This window comes from Gallus gallus, chromosome 3 (genome assembly GCF_016699485.2).
Source record: "Gallus gallus isolate bGalGal1 chromosome 3, bGalGal1.mat.broiler.GRCg7b, whole genome shotgun sequence".
NCBI classification, from domain to species: domain Eukaryota; kingdom Metazoa; phylum Chordata; class Aves; order Galliformes; family Phasianidae; genus Gallus; species Gallus gallus.
Window position 1 is genome coordinate 5,013,128 of NC_052534.1, and position 18,458 is coordinate 5,031,585.

The 18,458-nt window shown below is 38.6% G+C and overlaps 1 protein-coding gene across 9 annotated transcripts in view; it reads left to right on the forward strand.

Moving 5' to 3' along the window:
- Positions 1-18,458, forward strand: part of MACROD2 (MACRO domain containing 2) — an 838,556-nt gene that overhangs the window by 247,545 nt on the left and 572,553 nt on the right. For all 9 annotated transcript variants that reach the window (XM_015283424.4, XM_025149218.3, XM_040697783.2 and 6 more), the window contains one exon: positions 708-824. In XM_015283424.4, the coding sequence (XP_015138910.3) occupies positions 708-824 (117 nt within the window). The remainder of the gene's footprint in view (positions 1-707; positions 825-18,458) is intronic.

Consider the following 18,458-nt stretch of genomic DNA (forward strand, 5'->3'; position numbering starts at 1 on the left):
CTTTTTTTTGCCTTTGCTACTGCTACCATTCTTTTGCTGGTTCCCAAGGGTAAAAAGATCTATGCACTCAACTAATTTTCTTGCATACTTAGCTGCAATTGCAACCTTTAGTAATTATTATTTAATTAACTCCTCAGTATTGCACAGATTATGCAAAACAAAAAAAGAAAAAGGAAAGAATAAAGGTCAAAAGGAAGTATTTTTGTAAATTTCAAGTCCATAAACCCATAAGCATTATTCCACGGAGTTTTTGTTTAAGGCCTTAACAGGACACTGACATTAAATAGGCTGCATAATTCTAGAAGAATCAGAGCTACATAGAAAAAAAGAGTTTGGTATTTATCTGGGAATCAAAGTTATTGTCATAACAGAAAGAGAGAATTTATTTGAGCCTTGAATAAGACCACTTTCTGCTATGGAAACTTTAATTTTGCTTTGCCTTTTCTACATGTTCTCTTTCTGGTTAGCAACTCTTCACTAAATGCTATTTTCTTTCTTTTTTCTTTTTTTTTAAACATTGACTACTTCTGGCAGAAAAAAATGTCTGCATATACTTGGATTTCTACTGGTAGATCAGTAGATCTGTACATGTAAAAATGAGCAGTGAACGTTAGTGGCCATGCATTGTCTGAATGCTAGTCACACACAGTTTGAATGCACAAAAAATGTTTTTTAATAAATAAAATGTTCTGGGTTTTCTTTTGTAGTGGACGGCTGTATACACAGAGCTGCTGGGCCCTGCTTACTTGCTGAATGCCGCAACCTGAGTGGCTGTGAGACTGGACAAGCAAAAATTACGTGTGGATATGACCTACCAGCAAAATGTAAGTCATCTCCTCTTAGCATCGTTTTGTTTTACACACGTGGAGCTGGTATGCATGCTTTATTTCCCTGTAGTCTAATTCAACAAGGTATTCATTTTACAAGGTTAGCAGAGGGACTTAATTAAGCATGTTCTGTAATAATGTCTTTCCCTCAAAGCAATTCAGGCTTTTCTAAACGATTATTTCACCTGTGTTATCCGATGAAAACTCACATGTCTCTAAAATATAAAACATCTTCCGTGTTTATTTTTCTTGCAAACTAAATCATAACCCTTCATATGCATAATAAAGGATTTGAAATGCTTTATGAAGTATGAACAAAATATACATTATCATATTTAAGTTCCATGGAGACAGGTTTTGGAAATGTTGCATATTTCATATTCTTCATGCAGATTTGTTGATTGTGAATACTTTGATAGCTGAGGAGATCAAAGTGATGTATTGTGTTTTTCAGCTGCTACGTAGAGGCTGATTGGCAATTACTGTGAAGGCATCTGTCACACTTTAGCTTTTGGTGGAGTGCAGCTCAATGTTGAAATGTTTTTGTACTTTGAAAGTGGAATTGCAAAAATTCCCATCTTATTTAAAATAGGAAGAAGGCTATTTGACCTTGTCACGTAGTTGTTGAGCTGGTCTTGGAAAAAAATAAAGTGTTGACATCATGGTGGTTGGACAGCCTATTGTGTAAGAGTCAAATGTAGGGAATCTCTTCAAGAATATTAAGATATGATGATACAAATATCAAGAAAGCAGCACGAACAGTGTATAACTGGTATTCAAACTTATTTTAATGTGTAATCAGCACTTGTAACATGGCTCATTAAAGTATTTCAGATCTGCTCTCTTAATTTGTTTTAGGCTGTTTCCACGTAAAATCAAATGCATAGTGCAGAAACAGGTTCCTGTTTGTTATGTTCCAGAAATACGTTCCTGTGGCTCTTAACACCTTATAAAGAAAAGAGTCTGGTTCCAGTTGTTTGTTGGCACCTTATGTGATGATGGTGATGATAATGATGATAACTAGCAGTTATTTCCTTGACAGAGATAATTGCTATATGTAAGAAAAAATTCATGTGTTTTATATGTAGATTTACCACACGGTTAATGGTTATTTATGAAAGGTTAACTTGGCTTCAGATCAGGAAAACTGAGGAAAATTCAATGTGGTGGCTACTTTGGGGATTTTTGTATGATCAAAATCTTGACCAGATTCCTGTAAAGGTTGATAAGGTTGTTGGGTAACATTATCTCTATTGTGAATATTTGAGGTTTAACTCTTATACTCGCAGAAAGAAGGAAGGAAAAAGATCTTGGGAGTCGCAGAAAAGTTGCTCGTGCATGGGTACTTAAGTCCTCCCATGTATTTCAATGAGAGAAAATAAACGTAAGGTACCAAAGCAATGAGCACTGAACTGTTGGAAAAAGAGGGTCATGTCTGAGGCATGGCCTCCCTTCAAATTATATAGCAGTTTAACAGGTCTTAAGTTAGGTTTGTGGAATTGGGTTATGATTGAAGGCTATAGGGAATTTTTTAATTTGTTCTTTATATAAGAAAAGAAAATAATGAGAAAACCTTTTATCACTTGTGGTTTGAAATTAAGCCTGTAACTACCTGTAGAGAAAATCCAATACTCTGCTTAATTGATATTCTTTGAAATTGAAGTTGCATCAAAAATGCATCTACTTATATATGATCATGCATCAACATGAAATGGGGAAAGGATACGTTAACTGGCAAACAGGCAAAAGGAGGGAAATGGACAGTTTTCAGGCAGTCTGAGAATTAGTTACTCTTGGCTTAGATTGTTTCCTTAAAATGTATTTGTGTTCATCAACTGTTTTCTTTTGCTTTTCCTTTTAGAAGCTTTTGATTTTGGGTCATTAAATTATTGTACCATGTAAACCATTCATCTGAAAGGGATCAAACAATCTGAACTCTGTTTTCATGTTTTAAAGGGCTGTAGAGCCCCTAAATATCTTTTGCCTCTCTGTGTTTCTTTGTTGTACCAGAATGACAATGTAAATGTATTTTATATCTGTTTTTTTCAATGAAGCAGCAATGTGACAGGATGTCCTGACTGTCCCATCCAGGTGTTCTATGAAGCAGCTGTGCACGTCAGCAATTTGTTTGAAGCCATAGGTGAATGGATAAGTGCCAGCTTTTGAGTTTGCTTTTCACCTAGTTGTATACATGAGACCTGCTACAGTAATTAATTAACAGTTTAGAGAAATGATAATTTTGTTGTTTCTGGTCTTCATGAGATTGTAATTAGATGAGTAATGATATCAAATGTGAAATATAGTTCCTACTGTGATGAATTGTTATTTTTTTTTGTTTAGCAGAGTTGTAAATGTTTCAGTCATATATCCTACCCCTGGGATTTTCCCATCTCTAGTTTCTGAAATCAGCAAAGCTGCTCTAACACAGAGCAGTCTACATGTGCAATGTATGATGCAGGGCTTGGGCTTAAACTGCAAACTTGGTGTTAAAGAAGGTTTAGGATTCTAAGATCATGCAACATATTGTGTAGTTTTACAGGTAACTTGGAGGAAGCTGGAATTAAGTTGGCTTTTTAAGGAAAAGGAAACTGATAGTTGGCAGATAAGTACTGTGGCTATCTACTTTATGAATGATTGTATCTTATTGTATAATCAGCTGTATTGATTCACATTAAATAAGAACAGGTGTGATAACTGCTTTTTCACAAACAAAAAATGTAGAAAAATGCCTAAAAAAAGTGCAAAGATGTATGGCAGAGGCTGGTCTTCTGTGTTGTGTTCTAGTAGTTACATCTGTCAGATCAGTCTCCGAAGTACACAAGTGACAATAAGTGCTCAGGGAGGTAATACATAAAGTAGGTTTTTTTTTTTTCCCTTCATCTTTTCATCTTAGTAATGTGAACAGACAAATACTGATGTGTCTGAAGCCTAGAGATGTTGCTTTATGATGTTTTCAAGATATATTTTTGGAAGCCAAAAAATAGTCTATGGAAATAGAGGTGAAATCAAAATTAGTTTTCTAATTACCAGTTAGTGTAACACTCAGCACAGTTTTACAGAAGTCAGTGTAATCACCATCTGCCTTCTGTACTGCAGAAGCCTACACAAAGACCCTCAAATGCCATACAAGTTATTTGTTGAATACATAATTTGGTTGTTGTAATTTATTGTTGTTTTACAGCAAACACCTATTCGTATGCCCAATTTTTCATTGCACGTGAGAGTTGAAAATGCATCCCTTTTTGGTCAGATATATTCCTTTAATGCTTTTTCAAAGGAATAATCAGTTACTTAACTTTTGTACTCCATATTGTTATTCATGTTTAAAGAAAAGTTTATCCCAAATCTTGTAGAACTGGTTGTCAAACAGCGAACAGCGCTTTTACCCCATCGTGCATTAAACAGCAGACGAGCAGTATCTGTTTAAAGCTCTACTAATGCTTGTTTTCCTTCTTGTTTGATTGATAGTCTCAGTTGGCTCTACTGGCAGAAAATGGTCTGAATGTGAATTGTGTTTATAGCTGGAGCCAAGGGTCCACAACAGCCTCATGGCTTGTTATCTGCTTGTAGAGTTCCGCCATAAAAAAAAGAGCCTGTCAGAACACATTAAAAAATAGAGTCCTGTTCTACGAGGTTTTTAATGGGTTTGAAACCAATTGAAGACATGGTAACAACATCTGAAATAGGTAAGTAGTACCCCAACTTTGGCAGGAAAGGAAGTCCCCAAATGAACTTTTTCCTACTGTTAATATTTCTAGTAATCATTTATTTTTATGAAAAATACTTGATAATAAAACCCCCAAACCTGGGAAAATAAAATCTTAGGGTCTCTAGTATGGGGTAGAGCCAACCATTGGTAAGTGAAATCTGAAAGTTTCACTTTGAGTGAAAGGAAACACCTTGCTGGAAATGCTACACAGTTTCTAATATTTTGTTTATGTTGTTAATAAAGCTGTAATTATTAGAACAGTTCTTTCTGTTTGCTTGATGTTGTGAGCACTATAAGCGATGTTGTCTAGGAAATGCTGTATAGGCTTCTGGTCTATCTGGAGTAATAATGTGCATGTGCTCTCAAAGACAGTTCCTGCTGTGAAATAAGTAGCTAGTGGAAGTGCTAGTATTAAACACAGTAGGAAGAATCAGCCTTTCAATTTGTTTAACCAGATTAAAAAGTAGAGATTAAAAAGTGGAGATTAAAAAGAGTGCTACTACTAGATCCATAATTTTCGGTATTTAAAAGATTTGGAAGAACATTTGGAGTGTATTATTTTAATGTAAGGCTGTAAAGGTGGAGAATTTAAAACTCTATATTTGCTTGGAGACTGCTTACAGATCTGTAATTAAAAGGTTGATTAGGCAGAAATGGAGCTCCAAAGACTGTACTCCAGTACTCCAAAGCTGATCAGGTGAAAAATGGAGAATAATATTTAAGCATATTATCCAAATTCCCTGGATTCCTCAAAGAACTTTGCTCCTTTTCTTACTTTCAAAACCTTGGTTGATTTAACAATATTTATAGTTCACTTCAAAGATGTGCAAGACTCAGAGACGCTTTCTTTTGTGTAGTTCTGATGCAGAAAAAAACGTTTTCTTTGCACAATTGTTGTTCATTTTACTCACTTCATTTTTCTTTTCACGAAGGATTTATGAGGGAATTGAAAAGAATGTGAGTTGAAAAGGACTGCATTAGAAGTGACCAATATGTGTCCAAGAGAGGGTTGTTTGGAGAAGACCAACTTGGCTGCTATTTCCCTGTTGGTCAGGGTCCTCAGTCTCCACCTGGCATAGCTTTTAAATAGTTCAGTGAGAAGAGTTATGCTACCAGGTACAAAACTAGGCTGAAGCTTGATGAAATTTCAGGTGAAGAAGACTACTGTGAATCAGAGGGTGATACAGTCATTAACATGATTGAAGATTTGTACATGTTAGGGAGGAGTGTCTTCATGCTCTTCGCCTTTGAGCAATAGCATCACATCATTGTCAACATTCTGCCTAAACGGTGTGAGACTTAATAAAAAACGGTTTAGCCCAAGACAGCTCTAGAAGTGTATTTTCTGAATCAGTTGTTTGATGCTCCTTGTAGTACTTTTAAAATCTTCATCATTAATTAAATACTTAGAATTAATTTGAAAACAGGGCGAAGGAAAGTATTAGTAATCAAAGGCCCAAGACCCCTTGTGCTTGAGTGATGTTCTTATTTAGATTTCGGTGAGAAAGGAATTTTGTTACTGTTAACAAAACCACTTGCTATGTGTTTTGTGTCTGATTTTCAAAGGTTTTTTTTTTTTTTAGAAAGTTGGTATAATGTATTTTATAATGATTTTGAAAGTAAGTGCAGTGATGCATTTATTGTGCTTTAATATGGTCTAATTGGCTGCAGTCATCTTAATGGCCTGCAATAGTTTCCATTAACAGATACACTGCATATACTGTGAATGGTCTGGAAGGGAAATGTTCATGATTACTTCTTCAATCCTAGAACCTTTCTAGATTTTAGAGCTGAATTAATGTTATAGTGTAGAGCTCGATGGCTTGTCTCTCTCTTCTGCACATACACACAAAGAGAGAAACCAGGACTCACAGGGAATGTATTTATCACCTTCAACTATCCGGGTTCAAACATCTCTTCCAAGTCTTTCGTTGGTTTGGGAATGGGAAAGTGGGAAAGTGCTGTAGCTGCTAGTTGAAAAGTGCTGAGAGCAAGAGTCTTCCATCATGACACTATACAGTCTTTCTCCTTGTATGTGAGCTCACGTACAGTTTTTAGTGGGTAGGTTCTTTAAAATTTACTCAGTGAAAGGGCTGGTGTGTATCTGTTAGTGCTCTGTATGGTGTCATGCTCTGGTTAACTTGCAGCACGTGCTGCTGGAAATCCGTGTTTCAGATCAGATTGTTCAGTTAACAGATGTATGTGCTGTGGCTAAAGGAAGTGTTTTACCGTTGATCTTTACTGCTAAATCTGAATTGCGTTCTTCACTGTACGGTACAGACCTGTCACCAAACACTGAACACCATTGGTATCTCCTGTATATAAATATGATGCAATGGCAGGCAGCAGAAGCCCGATGCCACGCGTTTCCCTCTCTGGTCGTATTTCTGTAATTCTGGACAGGAATAGTTTCTGTAAGGGTCTAATTCTTGGTCTTGCTGAAAGCAGTTGCAGAACAGAACTTGCAGCATCACTTGGCAGTGCCAGCAGCCCACCCTTCTTTGTAGCACACATCTCTGCCGCCAGTGTTCCCAGTGCTGAGTTCACCCCGGGGAGACCCCAGCGATGAAACGGGGAGGTGCTTACAAATTGAAGACACCCTCCTAGTGCTTAATTTATGTGTAAGGAGCTATTTAAATGTCTCCTCATTAGTTACAAACAATTTTCACTCGAATATGCCTTAGCGCTCAGCTGGCTGGTAGTCATTCCTCAGACATTTTGGGGCTGACATATTTTATTTCCTGCATATTCCTCCAGCCTATTTGAACGTAGGCTGATCCGTTTACTCAAATAATAATAAAAAATCAAATGCGTAGCAGAAAAATAAACAAATTTTCTGATAGTTAGAGTCAGCTTACAAGGAAGAAGGGTTATAATGGGTTATAATGGAGATGTTTATGCTCCTTTAACTGCAGCGCTTGCTGCTGTTCCTGCTGTAATATGTTCCCTCAGTAGCCAAAGCATACACTCAGTACTTGAAAAATTAATCTTTGATGCATGAGATTTTGTCTGCCTGAATTTTGCTTGTCTCATTTTAAATGGTGATAGAAATTGCTTACTGTAGTAAAACACAACATTAACCTCATAGTGTGCTGGCACTTTGTGATTTATGCTGGGTTAGTCTCTGAAAAATATGCAGCCTGTCTCCCAAACCTGGGCTTAGCTTATGAAATATGTTGGCACGGGCTCTGGCCGTGAATTGGAACACTAACTGCTGATCTCCCATCTCCCTGGAGTAGGAAGAGAGTTGAAAATTGTTGCCTCTCCGAGGTCATTAACTTTATATCATTTCTTGAGATTAATAATTACTGTATTATTGTAGCTGGGATGTTTTAAAAAGAGGGTGGTCCCGTTTTGTGTCTTACAAGCAAACCATGGGATTCCTTCTTGTGCTGAGTCTGCATATTTTTTGGCCCAAACTGTGACACAGTATTTGCAAGTGGGAGTAATCAGAGAGTAGGGAATAAATAAGGACACAACTCCTTCCGTTCTGCTATTTTGAAATAAGGCGAAAAAAATAATAGAGATGTGAAAAGGTGCTGTGATTTTTTTTTTGATGAATTTTTGCTTCATTTGCTCTCAGACCTCACTGTGTACTCGAGGTGTAGAGCTGCTGATTTTATTTTTCAATTTTTTTTTCTTCTGAATGCATTTTGCATTAATCTTACTGAGGAAAAGTTTGTCTGCTTCAAGAGGAGTTCTTTACCTGTAATCCAATTCCTTTTGGTCAGTCTGAAGTGCACGGCATAGGAAGGTCACGTGGAATGGTTTTTAAAAGGTCCTTGTTTCAGCCAGCAAAGGAGAGGAATCCTGAGGCTATTTTGCATAAACTAAGCATGCAGACCAAAACACACTTTAGTATCCATTAGTTTGTCAAAATTGAGGTCAACGTTTGGAAACATTTCTCTTCAGGAAGAAGACATCAGGTGTGAGACTGCAGGGCATAAATAACATTTTAATTGCTGCAGGGAAGGGTCTAAACACTGATTAACCAGATAGTCAATGAAAGGAAAGGAAGACAAAAAGAAAAGGAAGGAAAAGAAAAAAGAAAAAGAAAGGAACAAGAAAAGAGCAAGAGGAAAGAAAAGAGAAAAGAGAAGGTATCATTTTACATGATGTAGATACTGTTTTACTACAGATGGAAATATGCCTTCATCCAGGATGTTTTGCATTTGAGTATGCAGATCTGAATCACATGGATTTTTTTCCTGCAGCACGATGAATTGAAGCAAAATTTAGGTCCCTGATTTTTTTTTTCTTTTAAGCATTTGATAGCATCTCTTTTTTTCTACAGTGTCTTAAAAAATAAAATAAAATAGGTACAAATTAGTACAAGTTAAAGAAGATTTTTTTTTCCCTCCTTATCTCAGACTTCCCAAAATCTTTTTTTTTTGTACTTTTTTTTACAAAAATAGGGACAGCCAAGTAAGGAAACACAGTGATACTTCTATATGTTTCTATAGCTCTCTGTCTATATATCTGCAAATGTGTCTCTATTTTCTGTATACTTGCACTGTCAGTATTGCAGAATATTTACAACGTTCTGTGGCTTGCAAATGTTACAGTCCCAGGACCAGATTTATGAGGAAAGTGTATTAACTGTATGCACAGCATGGTACTTGCAGTGTGAACTTTTCTTATAGCTGCTTCTGCCCTCATGCTGGTCTGTAGGTGAGTGTAATTTGTGTAATATAATTTATGCATTAAGAAGCCAGAAGAAAATGTTAATTAAACAATTGTCACCAACTTTGAATTATATCTTCTTGCGTATTCCTATTAAACTATTTGTCATGCTGCAAATCTCTGCTCTGGCTCCTCAGCACGTGAGTTACGCTGAATTCCCTTTCACCTGGGACACAGCGATCTGAATTCTGTTATGTTTCCTATTGATGTATGAGGGAGATGGACAGAGGAATGCCCAACCCTTTTAATGTTTTGGTGTTGCAGAAAGGAGTGTGTGATCTATCACCACACACTGCTAAGTAAGACTCCTATTTAGTTTTCAGTAAAAATACTTGGTATGTTTCCAAGGTCTTTCCAGGCTTATAAATAAATAAATGCATAAATAGAGAAATGCTTTGCAACACTAAAAATAACCCCTTTGATATCTAATTATATTTATGTCTGTCTGGATTGCATTTATCTTTTTGTAGCTTCCTTAACATGCTTGCAGTATAATTTTGTACAGTGTTCGTGTTAGCATTAAAACATGTGGGTTGCTTTTAAGAAAGTAAGAATACAGTAAGAATGTTGTGTAATTTCTCACAGCCTGCAAGCTGTAAACAGCAGGTCATCGAGACCGAACTGTTTGGAGCACCCATGAACACAAAGGAGGAAACGTTTTCTCACTGAAGCTGTGTTGTACCAGCCACGTTATTCATTTTTAATTCTCTCTGCAGAATGGGGGGGACTCCGAAGACACGGTGGGAAGCAGAGGGGGAAACCCCCATGAGACGCTGAGGGGTGTCACAGAAAGCAAAATAATGTAACATCACGTGCTCCAAAACCCTGCTGTTTTCAGAACCACCATTCATTCACGTAGCAGATTGCATCTGTGTCAGGTGTAATCCTGGCAGAGGTGTAATCTTGTTTAAAACAACTTTTTTTTTCCCCAAATGGAGCAGAATTCTTTCTGGGGAAGGCTGTTCGTTTAAAATTAATTTGTTGTAATACAGCCCTGTTCATGAGAAGCTGAAAGTGAACACGAAATTGACTGGGGAGCCATGAATGTTGTTGGATTTCTTTCAGTTTAGAGGGTGAACATAAACAGAGGCACAAAGCAAGTCATTTTAAATCAGAATCTTACATTTGGCAATGAAAGACAAGTTCAGAAAAGGAATTTGGCTTTGAAGGATTTGCCAGAAATTAAAAGAAAATAAAACCATCTCTCCATCGCTGCCAGGATCCTCCCTTTACCGTGTGATTTTCGCAGGCCATAAAACCCCCCCTCTGCTCCTGATTTATCGTCAAGGGATCCGTGTCGCTTAGGGACCGCACATCAATGGAGACTGCATTTGACACAAGAATCAGCGTTAGGCAAGGCTGGTAGATCCCTCTGGATGACAGAAGCAAATAAAACCAGCAGCGATGAGAAAAACAAAACAGACCAACAGAAAAAAAAAACCCCACCACATTACGTGAAGATTTTTACAGGGGCTATGGGGGAAATGATTCCCGTGTTGTTCCTGCCTTCCTCACCAGCTGATGCCCAAGGAGTTGAATTAACAGTGGTGCGGTACGGGCCTGGTGAGGGTCAGCCTTTGCTGGGGAGTCGCAGGGAACCCACATCCTGTTTGGTCAGCTGCAGTGCCACTGGGCCAGTCCAGGAGTAATCAGCGTGGAAGCAAAGAAAACTTGCAGGCAAGTTTCACCCCCTGGGAAATATCGGGGCATCAGAGAAGAGGCAGAAGATCTGTGTCTGGGGTCTGTGATCATGACGGATGCTTGCACGTCCTATTGCAGCTGTGGGTCCACCAGGACTCTGTCAGTGTGGAACTTGAATTAAGCTACTGGGATATCTGAGTTTTTCTCCATCTTAAAGGAAAAAAAAAAAATACAACTCCGTACATTCCGCTGGCACTTTTTGTCTCATGAATGCATTTTGCAGTGTTTCGAGACCTCTGACATCCCAGACAGGTTTCATTTCCCTGTCATATTGTTGTTAATTTTAGACAGTGCTTTATTTAGCTTCTCCACCAGGTGGTTTTATCAAAAAGAGCAGTTCATTCATAGGTTGGGGGATTTTGTGTTCATGTGTAGCGAGTGAGTCTGAAAATGTGGGGGGACTGCCTTGGCCTTTCTGTTTTGTTTTGAAGAGACCTGATGATGATGACTAAGAAACCAGGACCGCATCAATGAGTGAATCCCCTGTATGGCAGGCACAGTGTGTTCAGAAGGGAACTTCTCTGAGGTGGGATGAGGCTTCCCCTCGTGCAGCAGAGAGCCTGGGGGGCTTTGGCCTTTCCACACGCAGCAGTGCTGCTCGGTGCCGTGTCCTGTGCTGCAGGAAGACATCTGTGCTGCTGTTGCTTTTCTTCTCCCAGACCACTCAGAGCTGAGCTCGTGCCTGCAGGGCTGCAGACCTGAAGCACCTGTTTAAAAATAACATAAAAATAACATAAAAATAACAGCAAAACCCCGCGTGTAACCCGCAGCGGGCAGGTGGGGAGGCATGACTGCAAAGGGCAATGGAAAGTTTCCAAATTTGATTGATTATCATTGATGACAGAGGAAGATACCTCGTTCATTTTTATTTACGTATCTATATTCTGTGCCTAAAAAACATTCTTTGATATGAAAGTGTAAGTGCATTTCAGGGAATCCATTGAACAAGTGTGGTAATGATTTTCTGTCACTGAGCTCAGGGTTGGATTTGAAGCAGAAACGTGTAAGCAAAAGGCTCTGTAACCCATTAACAAATCTAGCTCCTCATAAGAACCCTGCTTTATTAAATAGATGGAGATTTGTATTAGTTGCAGGTGTGGTAAATCACTGTTTCCTCGTTTTCCTGCTTGTTCAGGAGGTGATTTGGAAGCCATAAAACTAGGAGGGCTGTGGGCAGGGCTCGTTGTTCCGCATTGTGCTCTACAACAAATGCCTCCGATGTTGTCACCTGTCCTGGTGCCACTTTTGGCCATGTGTGGTGTGTGTGGTTGCTCTGTTCTCACTGTTTCATCACTTCTCCATGCTGAATGTATCTCCCTGCGCACAGCAGAGGAATTGAATGTGTTTCTCTGATACTGGGCCTCGAATTTAACTATTAGCTCCAGGCTATCCTTAGTACAAACCTGTGTGAAAGCTCATTTGGATTACTGTGTATTCTGTTGCAGAAATTGCAGTGGAGGCGCGCTGTTGATATTTGGAAAACAATGTATTTACTTCCAATGTTTAAAACATAAAAGCGGCCCTATTTGCTTATAGTAGGTGGATGCTCAACAGCAGGAGCTGTGATTTGGCTCCAAGCCCAGCATCCATTATATCTTGCACCTTTAGCCTCCAAATTGATAAAATGGCAAGCGTACAATTAACAGATTTAACTACGGCGTCTCTTATCTAAATGCTGTGCCTGGCAAGTATATCATCCCCACCCCTGTGCTTTCATACTTCTTCAAACATCCCCCCCCTTCCAGAACTTTCTTGATCCCGTGTTGTTAGTAGCATGCTTTCCAGATTGTTGGTGTGTCTTTTCAGAGGCTGACAGAACATCTTCCATCAGTGTAGTGTTTTCCCTGCCATCCTTCATCCTTTCCCAGCTGTTGTTCCTTTTCCCTTCATTGTCCAGCTTGCTTCTATTTGATGTGAACTCTTTCTTGATTTTAGTGTTTCCCTGTATTTCTTCATGGCACATAATGAAAGGAACAGTTCCTCTGAGTACCAGGTTGGGTCTAAATCGTGGACTTGGTTGAAGTCAAACTGATTTGAATTAAGATTGAGAGTTTATTGCTATCAACTGTAAGAGAAACGTGAGTTTGGGCTACAGAGAGATAAAAATAACTGTCAAATCCAAAGCAAACAGAAAGAAAACTGTTCTCATTCATCAGGTATCTGTGTAACTAGGCTGTAGCATTTCCTGTTGATCTGCAAGTGTTCTCAGCAAAATGTTAATTCACACTACAGTGTATACACACATACACAATGCAGCCTCAACAAGTGTAACCAACGGTACTTAATTTTTCATCTTGGGTATGCACCTTGTTTTAATATATCCATTAGAAATGTGATTGACATTTCTTTTTTTTTTCTGTGTGAGGAGATGCAGTGAAAAGAGATAAGGTACTTGATATGTGCGGTGCTTTTTTCTCTGGATACGGGGAATACCTCTTCATTTTTGACAATCACAGCTGTTAAATCATTGGTAGTATATCATCAATCAAACCATAAACATTTTGAAGTGCATTTTTTCTGCTTCTTTCCTATCAGATGTTGAGAAATGACTGATTGCAATTTCTCCAAGTTGCAGGAACCAGTTGGTGCTTGCCTTCTGATCAAATGCAGTCTTAAAATGTAATGATTTATAACAGACCAGGCTATGATTAAGAACACGGGGTTTTAACTTGTGAATACTTGACCATATAAATGCCATAATCAACAGGATTAGATGGCATGTGATGATGTGCCAGATGAGAAAGTCCTTCTTTATTTAAAGCATTTGTTCCTTTCGTGAGATGAGATTTATCTGCAACCATTCTCACAATGCACAGTATCTAAGAAATTATCAGTTCCATTTTAAAAGAACAACACGTGCCTGTCAGATGCTCGGGGTCTTCATGGAGAAAGAAGTGTATGTTCAACTGGTGTTGTGAATAAGTATTCCTTTACCTTAATACCGCAGCATCACTCATGCTAGTTATCCTATTAAAAGCGTCTCAAAACTTTGGTACAAATCATGCTTTTCTGCCTTTTTCAGTGATCGTTGTTTCTGAAAGCCGGAGAGACTTCTTTGTTTCTTAGCTTTTAGTCTGAAACAGCATGCATTTCTTCAAACATAAATGTACAAAGGAAAGGATCTCGCAATCCCTGCTTACACAGAGTCCTCTAATTTTAAAGACTAAAGGTATTCATTTGAGGGTAATTCCAAGTAAAAAGAAAGTCTCTTGTGGCAGAGTGGATGTCTGCAGGTGTTCTAATCTGCTGTACTGCGGTCTGGGAGATTTCACCTTCATGTTTAGGGAGTTCATTTGGGCTAATCAGGATTGGCAACTCTGTGCAAATGAGATTGGAAATGAAGCTTGGAAATGGAATTTATTTTAAAGAAAGTATTTGGATTAAAGAGACAGTGATATATTTATCCATCCGTTTTCCTCTTCAAGCTGAACATGCTTTCATGTTCTCATATTTTGTTAAATTATATTAAAAATATAAAAATGTAGGGGGAAGTGTGGTCTACTTGTTTCTTTTCCCCCTGAATATCAGTCATATGTCACTTACTGGGAGCTGCATTGCAAACGTGACTGTAACGTACAGAGAATGCAATCTTAACTAACAAGCTGAGAAAGAGAAGAGTAAATGGGTTTTTCTTCACTTTGAAGTGTTTTCATGTGAACAACTTCCCGAAGGAAGGAATGTGAGATTATGGGTCCTATTTAGGTAGCTTTCATTGTAAGAGCAGCGAGAGATGCTGTTGAACTGTTTCCCCCTGACGTCCTGCCTGAACTCAGTGAAGTCAGCTGGAAACCTGACAGCACCCTGCCCTTCAGGAGTGTCTGGCTTATCCTCCTGTTTCTGGAGTCTTGTGGAATTTACTAAATCCCTTAAGGAATAAATGGGATATACTTTATATGTACAGATTTTTATCTATTTCCTTTCCTTTCTTTATTTCCTTCTTTCCTATTGACATTACATCAACATGCAAGGTCAGTGAAGCGGGCATGGGCTTTCTCTGTTACCACACATGCTGGCAATGCTGCTCTGCTCTCACAAGCACTCCCCGTTTTCTTTCTTCAAGTTTCTACTTGACTAGTGAACGTTTGCATTGCTCTTTTGCCCAGATCCTGACAATTCCCTGAGGAGCTGTTTTCACTTTCTGTGGAGCATTTCCATTTTATCTTTGTAAGGGAGAAGTTCTGGCGTCTATTCTTTTTTTTCTGCCCTAATGGGATTGATTTCAGAATTACCTACACAACCATGCCTGCATTCCTGCATAAGGATAAACCTTCAAAATACATAGAACAATGACCTTTACATATCAGAAGATTAACTAAACTGGGGAACAATAAGACTTAGCGAAGCAGGAAACTGCAAATGATGTGGAATGATTTTTGAAGCTTATGTCAGTTGTGTTAGAGCTTTAATTTTACCTTCCCATACTTTTCAGATTACTTGACAATAGTGAGCAAATAGTAGGGCATACTTTTTCCACTTAAAGAAAGGAGTGGAACGATTCCAAAGTAAAAAGCCTCTCGCTGGAGATGAAGGATGCTTGTTGTTGTTTGAGACTTCCAAGACCAAGAAATTTCAGTTTGCCCTCTGAAATCATGCCAGGCACCCAAACGAAGTGGTGGCAGGAAATTTGCATGTGGAAAGCCTATTTAGGAGCTTCGTTTGCAGGATTTTTTGTGGCATTTAAAAGCAAAGCCTTAGGTGGTGGCAGTGACAATCCTTAGTTACGTAAGCAGAGATTGCTTTTCTTTGCCTAGCTTGTGCTCTCTATGTTTAAACGCTTACTGTAGAGTTAATATGTTGTATGAGTACATTAATTTGATGTTGTGGACAGCACTACAATTACGTGTGTTCCTGGAGCATATGGTCATGGTCTTCGAGTAAGGGAAATCTTTAGAGAAGGAATTTTTCAAATACCTAAAGGAGCACAGATCTTTATGCTGCATAGCAATTCCTGTCATTCCAATAATTTTCCAGGTTTTTTTTTTCTAATTTTGGGGAGGGCATATTCAGACATGATTGATGCGTGCAATTCCCAAGAAAGGAAAAAAATAACATTCTGGAATGAAACGTCCTCCTTTTGGACAAAATGAACAAAATTAAGATTGAAGTTGCTGTGTTTTTCAGAGATGAAATTTGGAGGTATTTATTTACAGATTGAGCTGTCATTTTTAAGACTGCTTCCTACAGTAGGATGTTGGAGGTTACCAATTCAGATTGTCAACACGGAATAAACAGTCAAAATAAATTAAAAATGCCCTATGTGGATTGTTGACCTGAAGAATTTGAAAGAAAACAGTGTTATTGAGATACGTTATTTTCTCAGCAGGGAAGCAAACTTGCTTTCCCAAGAGTTATCTGTCACTTCCTCAATACCGTATTCAAAACTGTGCATGTATTTTCATTTGTTTGTAAAAGGCATAGGAATGGGAAGTCTCCATTCATCCCTCTTGCTCTCAACACAATATCTAATAAGGTTGACAGGGCTTGTAATTTGTTTGCTGCTTCTATTCTTTTGTTTCTTTTTCTCCGAGCCACAAAAGAGCCATATTCCAACTCCTGTCACTTTTTGTTTGTTAAATTCACTTGAAGTGAACCTACATTTAATTCTCAAATCTTCTGCTTTGAATTAGAAGGTGGTTGGCACTTACATGAATAGATTTTAAGGATGAAAATAATAAGCTTCAGTAGCTTAAAGCTTTATTGCCTGAATCTATTACTAGCTACTAATTCTAAGCACTCTAGTGCTGATTTAGGATCTTAGTAGATGCCTTTTCAGAGAGGCTGCAGAACGAATGTGTGGGTGCTAGGTACATGGGAAAATCTGGCCTCCAGTAATTATTTAGATTAAAAAAGGCACCGTGGAGCCTAAAGTGTCTTGCTTAAAAGGTGCCCAGCGTTGAAAGCTCAGATCAGCAGTCAATGATTGTTATAAATAAATTGCTGCTACTTAATGCAGTGCATCGCTTGATGAAAGAGACTGCTGTCAGACCTCCATGTGTACAATTTTATGTCCTGGGAGGGTCACCATAGCTATAAAAACTTTAATTAAGGACTTAAAGCATTACGCTGTGAGGGAAGAGGAGCAGAGAAGAATTTAAAACTTGGTCAACATTTGGAATTTAGGCCAAAACATTCCCTCTTAGCTCCGTGCCATTTTCAGTGTTTAAGTTAAGTGAGATATAAAAGGAGAAGGAATAGCTGGACAATGAGCTGCTGCACAAGAATTTCAAGGAGCAATTTGTGTTGTGGATGTGTGTCAATTTTCTTACAAAGGGTTTGTTTTATAAGATGAGTGGAGAAGTGGTTGAAAGTGTGGGTATATTGAAGCTTAACACAGTAAACTATCATCAAATAGTCAAGATTATTTGCGCCATGTAACGCTTCTCTGGCTGCGGTGGTTTTCTGAACACCTGATCCCGTAAAGCTCTGGTACCTCTGGAGCGCTGCTAAAAACCTCAACTTGCTTTGCAGGTTCCTGGCCCCTTTCAGGAGTGGACTGGGAGAAGAATGTTCCAAACTTGTTGGAACAGAGCGATCTATGAGTGCATGGAAAAAAATCTTCCACCCGTACCATGACAGGAGAATTGGGTGTGTCCAATGAAGTTTGGGATGGGAAAGATTGTTTCCCGGAGGCAATCATAGTCCTCCTGTTGCTGCCTCTCCCCGGAGTGAGCTCAGAGGCGTGTAGGAGGAGAGCCATTCATTTTGTGTTGGGATGCTGTCACAGCTCGCTCCTGTGAGCAGCTGGAGGGCTCTGCCAAGGAGCTGAGCTCCTGCAGTGTGCTCAAGTTCTGTCCTGCGGTAGGCACTGCTTGCGCTGGGCACAACGGTGTGCTGTTGGGTCTTTTCTAGGAGAGGAGCAGAGGAGTTTTTTTTTGCCCTGTTTCAATGGGAATAATGAAAAAATCCAGCCTATTAAATATTGGAAAGGTTTAGGCCCATTTATGCATTCTTTTTGCATTCCTTTATTTTTGGTTCTTCAAAGCTGAAGCTTAAAAAAAAAAATCAAATAACTTTTTTTTTCTTCTAAAAGGAAGGTACATTTTTCCCCAGCAGGTCATTAGTAATGAAATAGCTAACTTTGTCTTTTAATACACAGTGCTAGCAGATCAAACTTCCGGTCATTTGTTTTAATGCTTATTTTCATGTTTAATATCTGAGCCAATGGTTTAAAACAGCCAAGCCACTTCATCATTCTTTCAGCATTTAGGGAAAGTAAGTCCAGCTTTAAGGTTTCTGCACTGCCATGCTCCAGCTCTGAGCTGCATTACTGGCTTCTAACCAAGGGCTTGGTGAAGCATGGCAGATCACGGGGCACTGGAGATAACAGCATCCCACATTATAACGTTGCCCTTTGTTTTCCTTTTATGCTTTCACAGAGCAGAGGAATTTTTTTTTCCCTAGTGTTTACCGAAGGGATCAGTGATTAAATTCTGGAAAATATAATGATTTTCTTGAAAGGCGTAAGTGCTCAAATCTAATACCAAAGCAGCAGGTGAACTATAATAGTGAAGCTGGTTTTAATGCGTGAAGTGGAGAAT